The 22,629-nt window shown below is 32.4% G+C and overlaps 1 protein-coding gene across 1 annotated transcript; it reads left to right on the top strand.

Moving 5' to 3' along the window:
* Positions 1–219: 219 nt before the first annotated feature.
* On the top strand, positions 220–22,490 carry LOC146527325 (glutamine synthetase 2 cytoplasmic-like). The gene is made up of 8 exons (XM_085206250.1): positions 220–313; positions 12,558–12,608; positions 13,219–13,416; positions 17,365–17,526; positions 17,926–18,139; positions 19,151–19,408; positions 20,946–21,085; positions 21,310–22,490. The coding sequence occupies exons 2-8, from the start codon at positions 12,578–12,580 to the stop codon at positions 21,456–21,458; spliced, it is 1,152 nt and encodes a 383-aa protein (XP_085062376.1). The 5' UTR covers positions 220–313; positions 12,558–12,577; the 3' UTR covers positions 21,459–22,490.
* Positions 22,491–22,629: the final 139 nt, after the last annotated feature.

The raw sequence follows: 22,629 nt of genomic DNA, 5'->3' as shown, positions 1-22,629 counted from the left end.
ATCGTCCGAAGTGGGAACCATTACCTGCTCCAATTTGTCAGAACAATTTAATGGTATGGGACATCCGATGTCGCTGATGGGTGTACGGTGGTCTACTTAGATGTCGCAACGCACTAGTGCTTCTGAATGGGTGTTGGACCGCCGCAGTGTGGTCGACTGTACGCGGTTCTCCCTCCACGCAAGCGCAAGAGATGCGCGCGCATATATTCACCAGCACGCCGTTGGAGCACCAGTCAATCTTTGAACGGCGTCGGCGGTGTACATTCTGTTTCGACCGCATCGTTACACGCGCGGCTTTGAGGACTTTATCAAGGTACTGTATATATTTTATTTTAACTGTACTGTGTGTCAGTGAGGCCCCCTCGGAGGCCCCGCGGGCCCTGCGGCCGGCGCAGGCGAGGCCCCTTGCATTGCGAATTGCATCACTCTCGGCCAAAATACGCGGTACTATTAAATGCTCGCGATACAAACTTTCATAGTACTTGCTAAGCGAACTTTTTAAACATACAAACTATCGATAGTTGACCGTTTAATATTGGATGAGATACTTAAAGTTTATTACTCACTACGAAATACTCACAAATATAAATATTCCGTCAATTCCAACAATTTAATACTAACTTTAATCGGAGATAAAAATTAACGTTATTTTCTTTGTTAATTATCCTTTAGCCAACCATTACTCCAGATCGACATTATTTATTAGAAGTCATCTAAAATTATTACATATAAGTAGACTGCAGCTGACTAATCTTTCATATATTTATAAAGGAACGACTTTGTCGGTAATATCCAATATTAATTTCAAGTAAACTGAACTGCATGTCGATTGTCAACGTCGGGGTCACGATTGTTTTGTTTTTTTTTTTCATTCCAATCGGACTGTATGATAGTGAAAGAGCTGGAGGGTCCTAATTATCAATTAAATAAATATAACAATATCGATGTTTTTAAAACTAAGTCCCGACTGTTGCCATGGAAACGTATTACTAACGTAACTTCATTCACGTAACTTCATTATAAAATAGAGTTGTTTTAATTCAGTAAGATAAGGTATATGTGCCTTAACACCAGGTTCCCTCTGCCAACTACACTATTTGCGGGAAACAGCGTGAAGCTTGATGTTAAATCCATAACAAAGAAATAATTTCCGATGCATCTTTTGTTTTAAAAAGTGAATCCCACCACAAGCCCACCAACAATAACACACTAAAGCATTTATCGTGCATTCACAAGTAAACGACCTCGTTACTTAGAATGCGTCACTACAATTATGATTTAGTAAACATTCATTTAGAAACAAGAAATCATTTATTTTTATATAAATTGTATTAATTTCAAATGATATAAGTAGTTAGCTAATAATCTCTAAATAGGTGGTTATTTTCATATCGCTCGATATTCTGAACATATCTTTACGTGCACGTAAATTCTAAATTCTCGTAATTCCAACACGGCTGAGTTCACATGAACCCTTAATACATTACGACTTAATCCCTCTAAACCCATTTCCCAGCTCGTTCACATTATTGACCTTGAAATGAAAATATATACTACAATTAAAATAACCTATTTTAATATTAATTAGAGTAACAATTACATCGAACAATATTAATTAATAGGTAATTTTTCAAGTCATTAACATAAGGTAAGCTTAGTCTATTAAAAACGAATTACTGAAACCAGTTATTTAATAACTATACATTTTTAATTATTATTTAAAGACGTGCTTGACAATCTAAAACCCAAAAGTTGTAATTTGAAAATTTTTATGTATTTGATAATCCTTTAAAAATGACCTTTAAAAACACAAAGACCAAATGATAATGAATCATGAATATTTGTTAAACATATTAATTTTGTGTCGTAACGTTTCCTTACGGAAACAAAATTAGCTTAACTTTAAGCGTTTAATTGTAGTTAGTGTAATATTATGCTGTTCTCTTCTGTACTTGTATAAAGTAAAATTACACAATAACTTGTTCAGAGAAGGTTGGTACGACCGTTCACCTGAACAGTGTCATTATGGAGACCGCCATTTAGTACATTGTGATGCCATTGAAATATAGTAAATATTAGAAAAAGGTGTACTATAACACGGAGTGTAAACAAATGTAAAGTTTGATTCCAATTGGCTCGGACAAAACGAATGGCGCTATTTAGAAAATATTCTTATTTTATTTTCGCCTACACTTTTTGATGAACTTGAAAAAAAATCCTTTGTTTCTGTATTTAAGATTATAAGCGTGATATCTTTGTTTTAAAGTCATAAGATTTATGTATGAAATTTCGTTGAACTCGCGCACCAGCTACGCTTGCAACTCGCAACACATCACGGTGCGAGAGCGTGAACACTGAACAGGGCGTCATATTTAAAGGTCAAACGCAGTAAGTTTATTTTTAAACATTTCAATAAATTTTCCAATGGGACTGTACCTGCAACTACTTAGATATAAGGAAATATGAACATAACACGAATACTGTTATTATTATCTATTATTGATAGAATTAAATTTTATAATAATTGTTGTTCGTGTCAACATTAACATGAAAAATGTATGTTTTTTAATTTTTGATTTTGAGTATTTTCATAGACATCTACTGTTCTATTCTCCACTCTTCGACTATTATTCCGATATTTTGCATTGACAGATAGAGCTTAACGGTTACGTGACACAATTTCTTTTAGAAGATGAAGAATGAAAAACTTTCATTATTCTAAATACAAAATGTCCTCTGATTGAGACTTGAACCTGCAAACGTGATTTCTACGTTAGCAACAATTTAAGCGTGAATTGGTTCATAAAGGTGTAAATTTAGGAATATTTAACCTTAGGCATTTGTTAGTAAATAATACACAAAGGTTCGACAATCACTGCGCCGCCGCGTGAGAGCTCGTACGGATGAAAACGTAAAAATAAAAACAGACGTGAATCATCAACGGTCACGCACCTTCACTCGCGGGTTATGTATCTCCCGTAAACTTTCCGTACGTATGCTATTTATAAATATATGTAGTTCGCGCGAATACATCACAGCTGTACCCGTCTCTCGCTGGCGGAAAAAAACCTAAAATTTTAAATTAGCCTATTAATATTGATTTAATTTATAATCTTGAATACTAGATACGAATATAAGGATTATATACGCATGTTGCAGATATTAATTGTTCTTCTATCAGTCAACGACCTTTGGTCAATTTAAAATACAAATATAATTAAATATAATGATCCTAGTGTATAAGATATATGTAGATATCTAAGAATAGATCTATACGCTCTTAAAACAACTCATCTTCTGAGGAAGTTGATTATAATATTCATATTATCATAAAAATATAAATATTTATTAGTAATTATTGTTTTTTTATACGCAATACGTTTCTGACCTTGGCCTATTGTTCGCTTACTCTGTTATTTTATAAAACACATACATCTATTAGATGGTTATAATTATATCAATTGTAAATAAAGAATAATCCTTGTTCGGCAAACCCTTTGTAATAAAAAAGTAGGCTATCTCCAACGTCCTCCAATATGTTGAATCATTTTAATTGAGTGATAACATCGATCATTGGCCCGCATTACGTTTTATATCGAAATAAAATGAATGAATCTAAAACAATATATGTATTTAAATTAAGGCCATATTTTTTAGATAAATTTCGGACTACATATTGCGATTTTAAGCTAACATTTATAACACCTGTACATAATAATATGTAATATACTAGAAATTACAAAAAAAAATAGTATACGGAACTTAACGGGTAACCTAGTGCTAAAAAACTAAACAAGTCGATGACTACAGTACCTTAGCAACGACCTCGCATCGTCCTAACCCAAATAATATACCAATATAAAGTTAACTTAAAATTGAGGAATATGCAGTGTACGCTTCTTTATCTCATAATAAATAAAAATAACAAACTGTAGATAAAGTACATGTAAATATAACGAAACAAGCGGCAATATAGTTAGTAAACCAGTCGGTTTAGGCTTATCTCGCAGGTCGTCAGAACCGTGACCCAATATTGGATGGTTGACGCAACTTCTGATATGGAAACCGTTACTTTAAAATTAGCATTATTATCTGTAATAGATTTCTTGTTGCGAGGTTCCATTTACATTACCTTTATATATTCAAATCGTAACGCCCACAATCCGCTCTGTCTACACGTGGAGAAATTATAACATATATCCGCTGGAATCCACATTAGCTTGAAGTCTAATTTTTATTGAAATATATTGACCTAATTAGGTTTTATTGATAAGATATCTTTATTACTGTGGATTTATCTAACATTAAGTCAAAATACATTGTAATTTATATCGTACATATATTGCGTAGGTTTTGAGAATACGGTCTTGGGCACGGCTTTCGGGTGCCTGGTTGCCTGGTCAGTATGTGCTTGCGCAAACCAACTTTACTGTAGTTTGTAGTTATTCTTCTTTAGGTCAAGACCGACTCGTCTCAGATTCCATCTTTGTGTGTGAGTACTCGCCGTGACGCAAGTAAAACTGTGTATATATGAAATGTAACTCCGGTACAGTTACTATGTATAGCGAACAGCTGATTTAAATAGTTCAAAATTTAATTCAATATCAAGCTATTTTCAAAAAAATCTCTAATTTTGGTAATTATATTGACTGTTGTGTTTTGAAATGTTAGTGAGATAATTCATCAAATGATGTGTTAAGACACTTCGCTTACATTCCACCGAATTATGAAGGCATTACGTGTTGAGTGGCGAAGCTCAACGCCGTGCTTGATTGAGAACACTTAACTTAACACCAGAGCGTAGAAAATGCTAATATTAAATATTTCATTTCCTCGAGTAGAATCGAACCCACAACCTTTCGCATTTACAGTGACACGTTTGTCACGACTGGCATCAAAGAAATGTTTTTTTAACAAAATGCTTATCAAACCACGCAGTGTTCCAATGATGGAAGTGCGTGATAAGAAATCTCGAACGCTAATCGTTATCAGTTATAGATACATTATGTAGATGTACGCACACTGTAAACAATAACTAATATTAGATACATCGCACGCGTAATTGTAAAGTAAATTAAATGTATTGTTTCGAAGATTTTTTTACGAAATCTTTTGTTACGTATGAAAATACGGTATTTTTTACTTTCGTTTTGGCAGAGGTCACATTTTGAACCAAATGCGAGGTCAATCAAAATAGTTCTAGACAATTTAAACGTGGATTTTATAAATATATTCTTACATTAAATAGTTTTGTAATTTTAAATATTTAATTAAAAGCCATAACAAAACTATTATTATAGTACAAAACTAGTATTTATAATACAAAATATCTTATACATACCCAGGCCAGTCCAGTTGAGGCCAGCCGTGGCGCAGGAGCCCAAAATGTGACTGTGAAACCGACTGGTTGTGGGTTCGATCCCCACTCAAAGATGAAATATTTATTTAATTTCTTCGCTCTGGTAGTTAGTTCAAGCTTTATACACTTTTTTACGACCAAACATACTTATAATTAGATCCACACCTTGACTGAGTTCTTATTTTTATGTTTACGAAATATAATTTTGCTTTACGATTTTCCTTATGAACTATGAACAAATTTAAATAAATCTTGTTCAAAATAAGACGTACAATGCCTGTCTTAAAATAAATAACTATAAGAAAAGGTCTTTTCAAAATAATTTTCCATTTAAGTGTATATATTATAAAAAATATATATGCTTAAGTGGATTATTTAGGTAGATATGTGGTCGTGTTAGTGGTCGCCCGCAACTCTCGTTCTCTAGTTCTCTCAACGACTCGTTTGCATGGACTTTATGACCATTTTCATTTTCACACTACTTTTATTTGCTACGGTCTCATTGAAATTTAGAACTGAAACTTCGAAACATTGTTTGTGTTGAGTGAATGATAACAAGCCTTATGTATGTATAACGCTTTTAGTATTAAATAAATATTTGAATTGATGTCTAGGTATATTATTCACTAGTAGATATTATTATTTATTTTGTAAGCTATAATCTTAACAGAAAATAAATTGTAATATATTTATATTTAAATACAAGACCGTCTGTCTGTCCTTGCGACCGTTGTGACGCAGTGGTGCATCTTGTTCATGGTGGTGCGTCAGTTGTGAGTTACTGGCTTCAATTCCAACTCGGGGTAATGAAATATTTAATATTTTCATTTCTTTGCTCTGATAATAAGACAAATCTTTCTACTACTCAACACGCAATGTCTTAAAAATTCTGCCGAAAGTGAAAATAGTGGTGCCTTGACACAAGGTTCCCTCCGCCCCCTCACCATATCCGTTATTAAAATATATTTATTATCAATTATGATAAAACATCTTTTGATCAGTGTTTATCTGTTTATCATATCACGTTACCACTGCATTGCTAAATCAAGCTCGTGTGGAAGATAAAATTGAAAATATGATAAAATTATAATAAACGTAATTGATGTGTGCTTTAAAATATATATCTACGAATAAATTTACTGCCTATCTGTATATATATAATTCTTCTTTCATTACTTATTGACTGACAGACTATGCACGGGATGAATTTACAGGTCTTGGAAAGTTGAAATTTGGCATGTAGATAGGTTAGGGAATATAGGGGAGCAGTAATTGGATCCCCCCAGATTTGTGGAAATACCGTAGGGAACCTGAAAAAATTAAGATTTTCTATTTTAAGTATTAAACTCTACGGAAATAGAGTTGCAAGGACGGGTAGTACAAATAATACATGAGAAATGTGATTAATGTAAAGATTAAATAAAAGGAAGTTACCTTATTTTGCACTCGGCTTTAATCTTAGAATAAATATTAACAATTTGTACGACAATTCTAAATTTCTAATTCTAAAAAGAGGAGTTTTCCACATAATAATGTGGAAAAGAGGAGTGCAGACCGAAAGTCTGTAGAGTTACTTATATCAGATTTATATTTAAAAGAAAAGATAAAATTTAATGGCACTACTTAGCGATTGAAGCAATTATGTGGATATATTTGTTACGATAAAATTATATTACTAATCCTGCTTATAAAATGTATACATAGCTACTAAATGATTAAATATTATTTATCTATTTTAAATTGTCATCATAAAAGTATAAATATTATTACCATTATAAGCTTTCCGCATTGCGGAAAAATTTCCTTATTAGTGACTCCAGTCTCCGTTTCCATTTTAGAGTTTAGATGCACTGCAAAATAAGTGAAAACATATATGTTACAACACTTATTAACTATAAATTTTAAGAGTTTGTTTCACTAATCTTAGGAACTATTGGCCTGATATGATAATTTAATAATTGTATTTGTATCTTGTACCTATACACCACTTTTAGTTCTTGCCATTTGAACAATCGGGCGAAGCCGCATGTTAAAATTTGGATAAAATATTTATATAAAATTATGAACTTACGTAATATTTATCTTTGTCTTTATATTCTATAGCAGCTATAGTACATTTTACGTCCGAAAGTGCTAGAAATATTATTCTATTCCAACCCTCGGGTCGTTAACACAAATTACACACGTTTCAAGGGTCGCTTGTAACTTACCAAGTCATACTGTTCTCCAGAAATAAGGCCACGTCAAATAATACTACTACTTATATTATAAAGCAAGAATGGGTATAGTGAAAATTACAGGTTGTGAATACGTCGTATTTTCTTTGTAAACTAAATACTTCATAGGTTAGTGTAAAATAGTAATATACTTTAAATTTCTATGTATGTAGTATGTACTGATACAGTTTAAAGCACGGCGTTAAGTTCCATGAAATGCCTCTGGAATTCAGCGGAAAATTAACAGTTGACTGTCTTTACACTAGGCTGCCTCTACCTACTCTGCTACATGCGGGATACAGCGTGAAGCTATAAAATATATCTCAAGTGGAAATGAAATTCAAGACTTTTGACTCTTCTACGAATTTCATAGAATTACTCATTCATAATAATTTTTAAAACATCAATAGAAAAATATATGACTGCAGCAGCAAAATTCCAATTTGATTACATCGAAGCCATTATATATGTATGTAGAATTACGTACGAACCAATAAAATAGAAAGGGTTTTTCAATACCATTAGAATATTATGCAATTCTAAATAGATTATTATTTTCTAAATTGAATTTGTATTTTAATTATTATAAAACTAGTCAATATAATAATAATTTAACTGGAAAATTAAGCCTTTACTCAATTATGTACAAACGATTGCGTCTTATTATCATGTCTCATTAAATATGTATAATACGGGGCTCTACCTCTATAATACAGGTAAGATATTATATAGGTAGGTTGTTATTTGTAAACAAGTTTGAAAAATTGTTATGTCATTGTTCTAATTATACAGGGTGGAATTGTCAGCGCCACTTTAAATGAAACCACAGTTTTAACTACTCTATAAAAGCCTAATATAATTCGGAAAAAAAATAATTCTCAAAAATGAAAAAGTTTTTTTTTCAAACAAAATAAATAATAAAATTATCGTTTCAAAATAAAACGCCATTTGTAAAGTATAACATAGGCACGCACACACTTACCTGTCAAAGCGGCAACGTCGCATACGTATGTGTGCGTCACACGACATACAGGTATGGATAAAAATCGTGAAATGAAAAAAAAATCCTACGTCCAAACCGTTGAGGTACCTTGATTATTTTTTTTAATTCTGGGTTTGAAATATTTTACCCTATATGCAGTTTCAGTAAAAGAAGCGCTGCCTCTTCCACCCTGTATAATAAAAGTAAACATACTTATAAATAGGAATACCTAAGCCAAAAATGACAAATATAAAAATATTGTAAATAAAATAATAATTTATCCAAATTTCAATCTCGTCGTCTTTCAAAGTCGTAGTCTATATTTAATATTTAATATTAGCAACGTTATTCTGTTGATCCAGCACTGGAAAATTGCATGTCTCGAGATGCTCTAAGGTCATGTCATATTCACTAAATCCGTTGTGGCGCAGTGATTAAACGCGGCGGTTATAGGTTCTTTTCTCATTTGGAGGAATTTATTGTTTTCATTGAGTCATTCTAGTAAAGAAGACAAATGAAAATCAATAATATAATTAGTAGATAGATATAATTTTCAGTTCTGCTCTTGCGTTGTTTTAAAATATTAATTTTTATTTTTTTCGCCTTTTTAAATAAATATATTAATTAATTAATTTGTTATTTAAAAAAACATATATTAAAACATTTTTTTAATAAGGATTGTCTTATTTCACATTCTTAAATATTATAACAGTTGATAAATAATTACACATTGGTATACTATAGTATAGAATAATTATATTAGCTATCCGTCCGTACGTAACTACAGTACTTGTTTGAGGGGGGACGCATCTATTAATTAAGTAAATTGTATTGAAATACATTAAAGTTGCCGTAGAAGCTTGGTTGCTTGAACAACATTACTTAGGTTATTGCGGGATATTTGAATAAATTATATACTTTGAATAAATGTTTAAAATCAACTTTACACAGTTTATGAAAAAATATAGTTGATAAAGTAATTGTCGATTGGCACTTAATGTTTAACTTGTCACGGTGTTAAGCTCCGCCATAAAGAGAGCTCGACGCTTTTTCTGCCATCTCTTTTTGGGCTAGTTTTCATATTAATATAAACGGTTTACTCGTTTCCTGTCCCCTGAGTGGGAATCGAACCCACAACGGTCGCGTTTACAATTTCCTTATTCATATGTCGATATCATAAAAGGATAGCGAGGTGTTAAAAAGGTAGATTGATTAAAATGAGACATAAAAACCTAACTCGTAAATATTATTTACCATTTTTCTTCTTATTTTCATCTATAATGGTTTAGACTTTAGGATATTTATTAGGTCAAGTATCGATAGATCGTTGATATCCGTTTCTATTTCCGGAGCAACAAGAATATTGAATTATTCATCTGTGGATATTTATTTATATTTATAGTCTGTACCAAATTCACGTTTGAATGTTGGAATTATATGAAAATGCTTTCTTTTCAAGTTTTATAGATAGTTTTTATAGTAAATAGATTAAAATTAGTATTGATTTTTAATTATTAATATACTTACCTAACGAATGTTTTGATTTAATATATTTATCATAAATAAAAATAAATAAGTCATAGAGTACGGCCTTAACTTTCCTTTCATTTAAAACATATTTCTTGATGAATGTCGAACAAAAATCAACAAGGTATAATTGGAATGGGGAACCAACAAAATAAAAGTTTTAGCTCATATAATCATGTGACAGAAAGGAATCTAGTATTAACACCAGACGTTCCTCCCAAAAAAAATTCTTGGCTGAGAATCGAACCTACAAGAAAATCGAAATCCAAACTAGGGAAAAAGGAACCTAGTGTTAAGACACTCCGTTCCCCACTTTCTGCCGAATTCTGGAGGCATTGCGTGTTGAGTGGCAGAACTTAACGCCGCGCTTTGCGTTGTTACCAGAGCGAAGAAATGGAAATATAAACGTAAATAAATATTTCACTTTCTCGAGTGGGGATCGAACCCACAACCGCCGCGTCAATGACAATGACACGTTCTACTAATGTTATTGATGTTCTTGGCATTGATACGACGCGACGTGTTAGCTAATTTACAATGACATAATGACCTGCTAAGTCTCATTGGCACGCTGCTTTGTTATGCCGAGTGGTAATTAACCGTTAAATCTTTGGGGGTTTCCTGTGATTATAAATAGAATGGGAAATTATATGTGCTGCAATGTTTCAATTCGAACGGGAAGTGGAGAGCGGAATATCTCAACACTAACTAGGTACTATCTGTTTTCTGTCATTGCGCTACAGGCGGGAAACAGGGTGAAGCTAAAAACAATATGAAGAATAATTAATTTTAACTTTATTTTTCATTATGTTTAAAATATATAATCTAAATAAAATATTAAATTTATTCATAGAACATAGTCCGTCAATTTCTATTAAAAGTAAATTTCGATGTTGGCGCTAATTTTAATTTTCATTGTAACATAGTAAACTTTCCGGTCGAGTGTGAGGTGCCAGCTTTTACACCAGTTGGCCCAAAGCCAAACCCTCGCGTCCTGTGCATTGTGGGTTGTGTCAAGGGCCCAGTTTATTTACAAGTGTCTAGAGTGTAATCTATCAACGTATTATACTAAAGAGTGTTAATCATCTCTTACGCTAGAGAAAGTAGTGTGAAATCGTTATTCACGGAACATGGAATATGTAATGTTTTAATTTTTAAAAAAAATTAGTTTGTTTACTTTTTTTTGTCTATGCAATGTCTAGACCTACCACAGTGCTCACCTGGCCGTGACGCCCGTGAACGTGATTAGAGATACTCTGTTTTAATTAAATAATAGATTCTCCGTTAAAATAATAATTAATATTCCTTCTTTTCCATTTTTTACACCTATGGTTCATGAAGTTGTTTTCTATGGACGTTTGTAGAATTGTCTTATATATTTTATTGTTTTGTCACATATTTTTTTACAAAATCAAAAGAAACCTTGAATCCATGCGTTTATAGATAATTTAATATATTCAATAGATCATTAATAATATTAAAACGCAAAAGTAATACGTAAATACAATATTGAATGTAAAACCTATTTCTTTAGCCAAGGCTAAAGTTTATTATAGGCACGTTCTAAACAGCTGAGTAGCTATTCAGTTTTTTTAATAGGATATACAAATAAAATACAGGATTCGATTCCCACTCGAGGAAGTGAAATATCTATTTACGTTTATATTTGCATTTCTTCGCTCTGGTGTCGAGGCGTTGAGTTCTGCCACTCAACACGCAAAGCTTCCAGAATTCGGCAGAAAATGGAGAACGGAGTGCCTTAACACTAGGTTCCTCTGCCAACAACACAGCATGAAGCTGATTTAATTTGATTTGAAAATTTTGTAAAGTTTCGCCAACCTTTTGTCTCAAATTGAGGAAGAAAGTGGTGAATCGTGCGTATTGATAATAGATTCCCCGTGCCTAATCTGTTATATGCGTAAAGCTAACAACGAAAATGTCTTATTCACGGATTTCTACCTCTTTATACAACTACGCAAATTAAGAGAAATACATAAAGTATAGCGGCAATGGCAATAACACTATCGAGATGAACTACTTCCACACCTACTTCAGGAATTAAAACAGCTTGCTTTTTTATTAAAGTAGTAAAAAAATGTCGGCCTTAAAAATTATCAAATTGTAAACAGATATACAAAAGTAGAATATTTTAAATAGTTATTATATTATACTCAATCCGTATAGTTATTTTGTTATTTATAGTTCATTCGCAAATGTCAAGGAAACGCTTTTAGTACTTATCTATCGTATTATATTTTACTATTTTGAATTTAAGATGGTTTTCGTATAGATCTAAATATTTTTTATTAAATTTTTAAAACCATTTCCAAATGTGTTTTCCATTTTTAATATACATTAGTATGTTGCATGCGAATTCATAGCTTTTTTTAAAGAGTTAATCTATTTTCTATAACATATAGTTTTTTTCTTTTACTTATTTTCGTTTTCTCATAATTGCGTTTGCTTGTTTCAGGTTAATTAAAAATCAACAAAATGGCTGACTCAGGCCTCGTGAAAATAGAAGGTAAGTGCTTGACAAACATATCATTCGTTCTTTATTTTTTACCTGTTGTACTTGTTCATTCGTTCATTTAGTATATTTTAATTTGTAATTGTCAAAATAACAAAAATCGAAATATTCATTCATGTATTGTTTACTTGTCAAAATTCGTAAGTTTAATCTTTTATGACATTTTATAGTTATAGATTTATTTTTAATTATAAAAATTCGCAGTAACATCATATTAAAATAAGTAGGTATTTATTTCCCGGCTTCATTTATATTCTCGATATCATGATTCACGTTTCAAACGGGACACAACAAAAGATAAAACTATTATTGATGTAAATATATTTTGATTTATTCCTATAATTTTTATAATGTCATCATGACAATGACAAGTAATATCATCGATCGACGTAGAGGTTAGTTGGTTGATTTTTTAAAAATAGTAACTTTTATAAAAGTAAACTTTTAACTGCATTATCAAATACAAAGTCAAAATTAAAAGAAAATGATTTTAATAAAAACTTAATTGTCGTAGCTTTAATAGGCAAAGTCCAACATATAGCTACAGATTTAACAATAATAACAATAAAAAAACAAACATTTGAAATCAATAATTGTTTTACAGATAATCCAAAGATTCTGTCAGGGCCAGTCCTGACAAATTCTCCAAACGCAGTATTATCCAAGACACTGTTGGGTCGGTACAACGACCTACCCTTGCCCGTAGACCGCATCCAGGCCACTTACGTATGGATAGACGGCACTGGCGAACACTTGAGATGCAAGGACCGCACTCTGACCTTCATTCCCAAGAAACCTAAAGGTAAATTTTACTATTTTCTATATTTTTTAAATTCCAATTCAATTCCATTTTTTCAGCTATTTATTCGATTTTGAACTAGGTATTCTACAAAATGCCTATTTTTCTAAGTCTTTTTACTATGTGTACATACTGACTAATGATGGCATAAAAATAATTGCATATAATTAATGGGTTAGTAACTTAGAATTTGGTACTCAATATAGGTGTTCGACTGTTTTCCTTCTTGCTTTGGAGTGCAGATATATGATTGTGCATTAAAGATAATATCTAGAGCCTAAAGGCGTGTGCAATTACTGATTGAGACTTTCAGGTTAAATGACAGTTCCTTTCTAAAATATATAGAAAAGATGGAATCACAATAAAAATAGATGTCAAAGAACATAATTAATTGATTTACGATTTATTAGTAACATTCTTCCCCTTAAGTCGCCATTTCCAATAATTTACCAAAAAAATACTCAAATCAACCTAACATAATAATAACAAAAACAAAATAAATAACTTGTTTATATTTATTTCCATTGTAAATATTTCCATTGTGTTTATCATGTAGTGCGCTTGTCTATTAACTCTTTAACTGCGCAAATACTGCAATTTGATTACACACCGGTTGCTCACTGGCTGTAATGTTATCGAATCAAGTCATTTAAATGAAAAATTATGATGATTGACCATTATTTTGACCATTTTTCATATTTATATATTAGATTATATATCATTTGTCTGTTTGTCACATTTAGTTGTCGCGACGTAAAATTTGATTACCTGAAACAATTTCAAAGACCTTTTTTTTTCATATGCATTCAAATTAAAACAAAATCTTAATAGTAATACAAAAATCGCGGTATAATAACCAAATGAACGTATCTACAAAAAATATAGATATAGGTAATCAGTTTTTGTAAGATTATGCAAATAAACAATTATTATTGTTTTTAAAGCTCTAATAGTAGAGCAATATATCAATATATATTTTTATCGCCAATCAAATACTACCTCTATTAATAAGCCGGTAATGTTATGCTCTCATGTAAAATTTAGAAAATGTAGATACGCCAATATTAACCCCTGAAATAATACTAAAACAAAAAAGTTATTATGCTGCATAACAGTACTAAAATAGTCATATTTAAATATAATAAAGCAAGAAAGCATAAAAATAATTAATTGTTATACTAAAGTCAATGATGGCAGTTAAATTGCCACTAACCCGTCACCCCCAGTCGTATACCACTTATCATTTAACTAACTAATTATATAGATAGATAGATATATGTAGCTAACTACCATGAAATATAATACAGGGTGTATTTTAATACATCCGCATTAAACAGAGTAATTAGCGTTATTCGCGTAATTTCGCGGCCTCAAACGTTTATTCGTAAACAACGAATACCTATATGTATATAATGTTGTAAGTATTGTACTCGTATTGTAGATACGATGTTAACATTTAGATGCAAGTGTGAGGAATGCCCGTGTGACCGACATTGTATTGTATTGTGATTTTTACTATTGTTTTCATGTTAATTAATATATTATACTAATTCTTGGTGGAATTACGGTTCTTTTTGTATGTTAAATTCAATTGAATGATAGTATTTAGTTCGTTTATTTTTGACTTTGGTTGCCGGTTGAACGAACTTGTAGCACTTAGCCTAAGTAGACTAGACCTCGAGAGTGATGAACTGAAGACTTTGTCAGTCTTGCGCCATTAAATATAAACTTTTAAAAGTCATCTGACAAAATTGGCTATGTAAGTCGTCTTCGGCATTAACGTAGTATTAACGAACTTGAGTAGAAATGGTGACCGTGACTGCAATCACCATCAACTAGGCTAGAGAATATTATTTACATTTTTAAGTGTTATATCACACTTAGGAGATAAACGTACTGTTAAAAACTTAACATAACGGTATTTGAACCCGCGCCTCTTGGAAACCAATATAGACTCTCTAGTCTTCTCTCTCTCAATTTCTCTAAATTAAATATTTTGAACCATTGGGATACAGTACCCTAACCATACATCTAAATTATAGATAAACTAACACAGCTCATAGAAAAGATAAACGACGAATACAATCAAAATCTTAGGAACTCTTTACACGGTGCATACGAGGGGAATTTCACGTTCCCATACGTTTTCCCGAAGGATCTGGAACGTGCGTTTGATGTACAATGCAAGAGGAACATCGACGGGAATAGCTTTGATGAAAACTTAAAAGGTTTCCTTCTAATATACTCCCCAGCAGTCGTACAAATGTAGCTAGCTGTATCTACACTTTTGTACGTATATACTAGCGCTAATGGTAGCTTTTTGCTAATTAAATATTGATTAATTAGTTATTATTTTTTTTCTTAGTTTTGTTAATATATTTTTGTTTATTCGTATAATTCGTAAATTATCACAAAGTACTTATTGTTTTTTTTTTAAAAAGAACTGTAAATATTTTGACTTAGATGTATATTTTATAACCTTAGTCAAAACATAATTTAAAAAATAACATTGTTTACTATTTATTATCTGTGCAACGGTAATAAAATACTTTGCAATCAGTTATACGAATATATGGCTGTACGAAGTAGTTTTCCGCTTCTTCTTAGAATATTACATATGTATTGCATTTACGTTTACAATATTATTCGGTTTGGCGCGCACTTACATTCCAACTATTGATTATCTAAAGAAATTGTAAATCAAATTTGTATATAATATTATGAAGCTTTGTTTTTTTCCGTAGCGACCATCGTGGCGCAGGGGCCCAAGGGGTTGTGGGTTTATCCTGATTCTTGGGAATGAGTCGTTGTTTATTAATATTTTCATTTCTTAGCTCTGGCAACAAGGTGAAAGTCCGGCGTTGAGTTCCACCACTTAACACGCAATCCTTCCAGAATTCGGTGGAAAATGGGGAACGGAGTGTCTTTACATTAGCATCCCTCTGCCTATCATGCTGTGTGCGGGATATAGCTTGAAGCTGAAAACAAAAACAACTATAACCTCAACACTAGAGCGAAGAAATGCAAATAAAAACTTTTCATTTCCTCAAAAGGGAATCGAACTCACAACCTGTCACGTTACAGTCACACCTTGTACCGCTGCGCTACGAGGCTTCGTTAAATTTCTAATCTCGTTTCAATGTTCTATTTACGAACGACTGAAGGGAAACAAAGGTTAAAAAAGATTGTTCACTTTTTTATAATTATAATATTTTTATTATTTTATGTTATGTTTGGGTTATTTTTTGTGCGGGCATTGAACCTGCATTGTAACTAACACCGCGTATTTGATGATTAATGCATATACGGTCATCCTATCCGCTCGTAGGCGTATCTACCATTACAGTAAATATATGTAGATAAGTAAATATAAAATATAGCAATAATTGGCGGTCGTGGTTCAGTGGCAGAAGCGTAACTACACGCGGCAATTGAGGGTTGGTTGCGATCCAGGGGAATGAATTATTATTTATTAGCATTTTCATTTTCTTATTTTCGTAACAAGGCTAAATGCGGCGTTGAATTTTGCCACTCAACACTAGGACTTATTGTTTATATATAGGTAGGTACTCGCGTCTCGTTCTATCTTTGTGGCAGAGGTAAAATATTGTTTTAGTTAAGTAGGCTTAGTTTAGTAATACACAGTGTATATAAATAAACGGTATTATTTACTATGCTATAGCATAGTAAGCTACTAATACATATTAGAATTAAATGAACGCTACTATGTTACTCTATTTATTCGAAATTATATAGAGATTTAACACTATGCTTTTTATGAAAAGAAAATGAGAGTTAAGAACGAAAAGATTTACGACAAGTACACTTCAAAAATAAAAAAATAAAATTGGTCCGGTTTTTGGCAATTCGTTCATTGTCTGTGTAATATATACTCAAAGGTAAGGTAAATAAATAATAAAATTACTGACTAATTATTATGTTTTCTTCTAGATTTGCCCGAGTGGAATTTCGACGGCAGCTCGACAGGCCAGGCTGAGGGCAACAACTCTGATACATATCTGATACCTCGCGCCATATACAAGGACCCCTTCCGTCGCGGCAACCACATTCTGGTCATGTGCGATACCTTCAAGCACAACCATCAGCCTACAGGTAATTTATTATTGCTTAATACAATCGACGGTTCCTAGGTAAAATATCGAAAATAAAAAAATTGTAAATATCTTTTATCGAGACCGTCGTGCGCGCAGCGGCACAAGGGTGTGACTGTAACGCGACGGTTGTGGGTTCAATCCCCACTCGAGGAAGTTAAATATTTATTTACGTTTGTATTTCTATGTCTTCGCTCTGGTGTCCAGGCAAAGCGCGATGTTGAGTTCTGTCACTCAACACGCAATGCCTCTAGAAAATAGGTGTTAGTGGAAAATCTTAACATTAGGTTCCCTCTGTTCACCCTATAAAAAATATTTAGGCCGATGTTAAAGAAACATAATTACGTATCAAATATCTTCCTTTTTTTAATGGAATCTAATAAGTTAAATATAATTCCAGAGAGCAATCATCGCGTGAAATGCGAGGAAGCGTATGATAACTGCAAGGAGGACGAGCCCTGGTTCGGTATTGAACAGGAATACATTCTCTTGGATTCGGACCTGCGACCCTTCGGCTGGCCCCCCGGCGGCTGTCCCCCACCACAGGGCCCCTACTACTGCGGTGTGGGCGCCAACAAAGTGTTTGCCAGAGATCTTGTTGAAGCCCATTACAAGTAAATATTGATTAATTTCATTACTAAATTAATTGTTAATTGTTGAAATGGATTTATGTAGATTATCTTCATATAAGTTGTAGCTATGTGTTATTCTCATGTATAAGGTACTGTAAAGTTTCATATATCCGTTCAGTAGTTTACATTTATAATACATCAATTATAAGAATTATAACATATTTTTTATATATTATTAAGTATAATAAATTAAATATTTTTATTGAGTTAAGTGCCGCCACTCAACCCGCAATGCCTTTCCGCAAGATGTGGGTATAAGGGGGTCCTAACACTAGGATCCCTCAGCCTACTCAGCTACATGCGGGATGCAGCGTGAAGCTGAAAAAAAAAAATATTTTTATTGAATTGAAATGTCTTATATTTTTGTCAAATTAATAAGCATAGCTGCTGGTCAAAATATATTATAAACTCTTTAAAAATAGCTCAAGGAGATCTAGCAAATAAATTAACAGGAACTTATCTACCGGAAGTTAGATATCTAGACTATTAAACACCATAATTTTATTCAACACCTATGTAAGTCTTGGTACTTCCGCATTTTTGGCATTCAAAATGACCGGTTTGCATAAAATATGTTTATGAATTTAAAATGTGAAATTAAATTAGTATTCTTTTATGTTAATTTAGTTTATATAAATAGAAGGTATATTGATAATTATTATATTATATTACTAAGAAATAATAGTTGAAATTATATGAAAATATAGTTTAAACAAGAAAATTATACTTATTTATTAGTTATATATAAGTACTTGTGAAACATATCAGAGCTTCCTTTGACATAGATTCAATTCTTGACGATTTTCTTAAAAAGAGGTATTAATATTATAACAATTGAAAAACCTCTTTTGGTTATGTGGCGTTAAGTTCCGTCACTCGACACGCAATGTTTCAAATAATTGAGGTGGGTTAGGGTCCCTCTACTTCTGCTCTGCGGAAAAATCTGTGAAACTGCTTTTTTTTCTTTGCTCACAATGGTCAAATTTCGTCCAGATGCTGTCTCTACGCTGGTGTCCCGATAGCTGGTACCAACGCTGAAGTGATGCCTTCCCAATGGGAGTTCCAAGTGGGACCTTCAATAGGCGTGTCCGCCGCAGACGACCTCTGGATGGCGAGATATATATTACATAGACTGGCCGAGGAGTACGGAGTCATAGTGTCCTTCGACCCCAAGCCGGTGCAAGGCTGGAACGGATCTGGTGCCCATACTAACTTCTCGACTAAGAAAATGAGAGAGGATAACGGTATTTTGTGAGTATTGATTTATATTATTCATTATTATTTATATACAACAGTAGAGTTGGTTTGATTGAACGTTCTGATCTCAAGAACTATTGATTTGAAATGAAAAAAAAATGTAATCGATAGTGAAATAAAACCACGTTGCGTTTCGATGTAACTCACTCTCTACAGACAGAGCTACCTCAGGCACTTTATGTCTATTTATTTCCATTTGACCATGCGGTCCATAGCCGCACTTACAAGTTAGTTATAGTAACGGAACTTAACGCTTAAAATAACGCTGTATCCCGCATACAGCAGGGTAGGCAGAGGGAGGGAACCTAGTGTTAAGACACTCCGTTCCCTACTTTCTGCCGAATTCTGGAGGCATTAAGTGTTGAGTGGCAGAACTCAACGCCGCGTTTTGCCTCGACACCAGTGCGGAGATATGGAAATATAAACGTAAATAAATATTTCACTTCCTCGAGTGGGGATCGAACCCATCGTCGCGTTGCAGTCACAGCCCTGCCGCAAACACGCCGCTGCGCCACGACGGTCTCTATGTACATAATAAAAGCAATTAACTGCTTGACTTGAATATGTCATTCAAGTCATTACTGGTTGACCATGTATTTTCTTTCTTTTACCTTATTTCTTGTAAGACCTACGAGATAAACATGCAAATGTCTTAATTATAATAATATATATTATCAAGTCAAGGTAATATATATAGTATTACCAAAGTATCTCTTAATATGTAAGTGCAAAGATGGAAAATTCATTTATCTCAAAATGGTACAAAAGTAGACAACCTTGTGTAGGTTTGTTCTGTCTACTAAAAATAGTGTTTGCATTTTTAGTGTTTTATACTATTGTTTTGCATGGGTTCGATTCCCACTCGAGGAAGTGAAATATTTAATATTTTCATTTCTTCGCTCTGGTGTCGTCGGGGTAAAGCGCGGTGTGCAGAATTCAGCGGAAAGTGGAAAGCGGAGTGTCCTAACACAAGACTCTCTCTGTCGGATACAGCGTGAAACTGAAAGAATTATTCTTCAATATATTATAATTGTCAACTGTTATCGGTTACGTCGCCTCGAACATCGAACGAGTTCACAATCGGTGATTACCATTTACGTCAATGTAACGTTATCGCTTCTCTTAAATGGGTCAAAGTTTTTATATACAAGTTTTTGAATGTTCTGGTTGCTTTTGTAAGAATAACCTTCTGTTTCGTCAAATTGTTTTTTTTTATTATTTTGTAGTTAATAGATATAGTTTATTTTTAATTAGTATATATATTTATTTTTTGTACTATGATATTTTGTCAGTAAAATTCAGTTTATAAATAGATAGATTTAGTGACTATAGTTAGATTTGAAAGAAAAACATAATGGACATATATATATTCTCATGTCACCGTGGCGCAGTGGTGTGGATTCGACCGCAATTCGAAGAAAAACATTTTCTTTTTCTCCCTTCCGGCGCTCTGCCACAATACGACATATCGATGATTGTCACTGCCTATCACAAATTTTATGTAATATCACAAATTTTGTTCCCTCTATAGTGAAATCGAGAAAGCAATCGACAAGTTGTCCAAAGTGCACATGAAGCACATAAAGGTGTACGACCCGCGCGGCGGCAAGGACAACGAGCGGCGGCTGACCGGCCTGCACGAGACCGCCAGTATTAACGATTTTAGCGCTGGTAACTTATATTTTATTATATATACTTCAAATTTTTCAAAATTGTTACTAAATTTCGTTACTTTATTTGTATTATAAAATTATATGCACTTTTCCGCTGTTGTGGGATGGAGTCTCGTGGCAATGATCTCTCTCGTCCCGTCTCTTCTCTATAGCAGAGTTAAGTTAAGTTCTGCATACATCGATTATAATTAATTAACTTTCTATTTTTTTTTTCTAACAAAGGCGTGGCAAGCCGCGGCAGCAGTATCAGGATACCTCGCGCGGTCGCCGAAGACGGCAAAGGCTACCTCGAGGACCGCCGGCCCGCGTCCAACTGCGACCCGTACGCAGTGTGCGACGCCCTTATGCGTACTTGCATACTAAATGAATAACACCTATAAATACGAGACAAGCGTGCTAGCTAACAGATCCTGTATGCCTTAAACACCGTGTTAGAAAATATGTTTTGATTACCATGGTAATATATTACCGGGTGGTATGTGTATGGCGCTAAGATAAATGTGGCAGCCTATAATGACTTAAGGTAATTGGAAAGTGCAAATATTACCAAGTAATATATTACCTAAGTAATAATATGTTTAATAAAATCATCACACATCCTCTAAACGCCTTACGTGAATATACAATAAACAACAACAAATTATAAATAAGCATAAACACCAATATAGATTACCACGGTAATATATTACCCAAGTAATATATTTATTACCATTGTAATATAATAGGAATTGATTTTTTTTGTATTAGATCTTAGAACTGTTGTTAGAACGCTAGCACTTTCCGCTTCTCGCAGTCACTTTATAAACATAGTGCGTTGATATGGACCACAAGATATTATAATTATAATATAAATAATAATATTTAGATAATATTTTCTACAACTATTATGTGATATTTAAACATTAATTGTTATTTTTTCATGTTATATAGTTTATTGTATACAAAGTAACCACATATCATTATTTCTAACAAATTCATTTATTGCATAGATAATATATTATTATACATAGATAGGTGTATATCACAAATGTTTTTGATTATTTTTATACACTTGACTAACTAAAGTGTTTTAATCTTTTTTTTTATGAAGTATAATTATATTAATAATATGTATACCTAAATAATTTATTGTCTGTCAATGGAATATTGTAGATGAGATAGCTGTTAGAATTAATGATGCAAGCCTAATGATAGTAAATTAAAAAAAATAAGAAACAGAGCCTTTTTATCACTTATGAATTGGAAATTAAAACACCAGAGTAAATGTTAAGCGCAATTTCATATGAAAATTATGTTAATTTTTTTTTTGCATGCATTCAATATGTCAAGATTTGACAAATTTTATTTAAAATTGTATATGAACATGTTATTGGAACGTTATAAGAATAAATAATAATTTGTTATGTTTTTTGTTTTATTTTTTGATTCCTAATTTATGTACAGATATTTTATTCAAAAATTATTTGTAAATAATGAATTATGGTCATTTCTTCCTCTGATTTTCTTTTAAAACTGCTATAAAAAATTTGTAGACTTATCTTT

Source organism: Heliconius melpomene, chromosome 21 (assembly GCF_056956725.1).
Source record: "Heliconius melpomene rosina isolate 202511_hmr_F chromosome 21, ASM5695672v1, whole genome shotgun sequence".
Classification (NCBI taxonomy): Eukaryota; Metazoa; Arthropoda; class Insecta; order Lepidoptera; family Nymphalidae; genus Heliconius; species Heliconius melpomene.
Note: the sequence above shows the minus strand (reverse complement) of the source record. Positions and strands in the feature narration are given on the sequence as shown.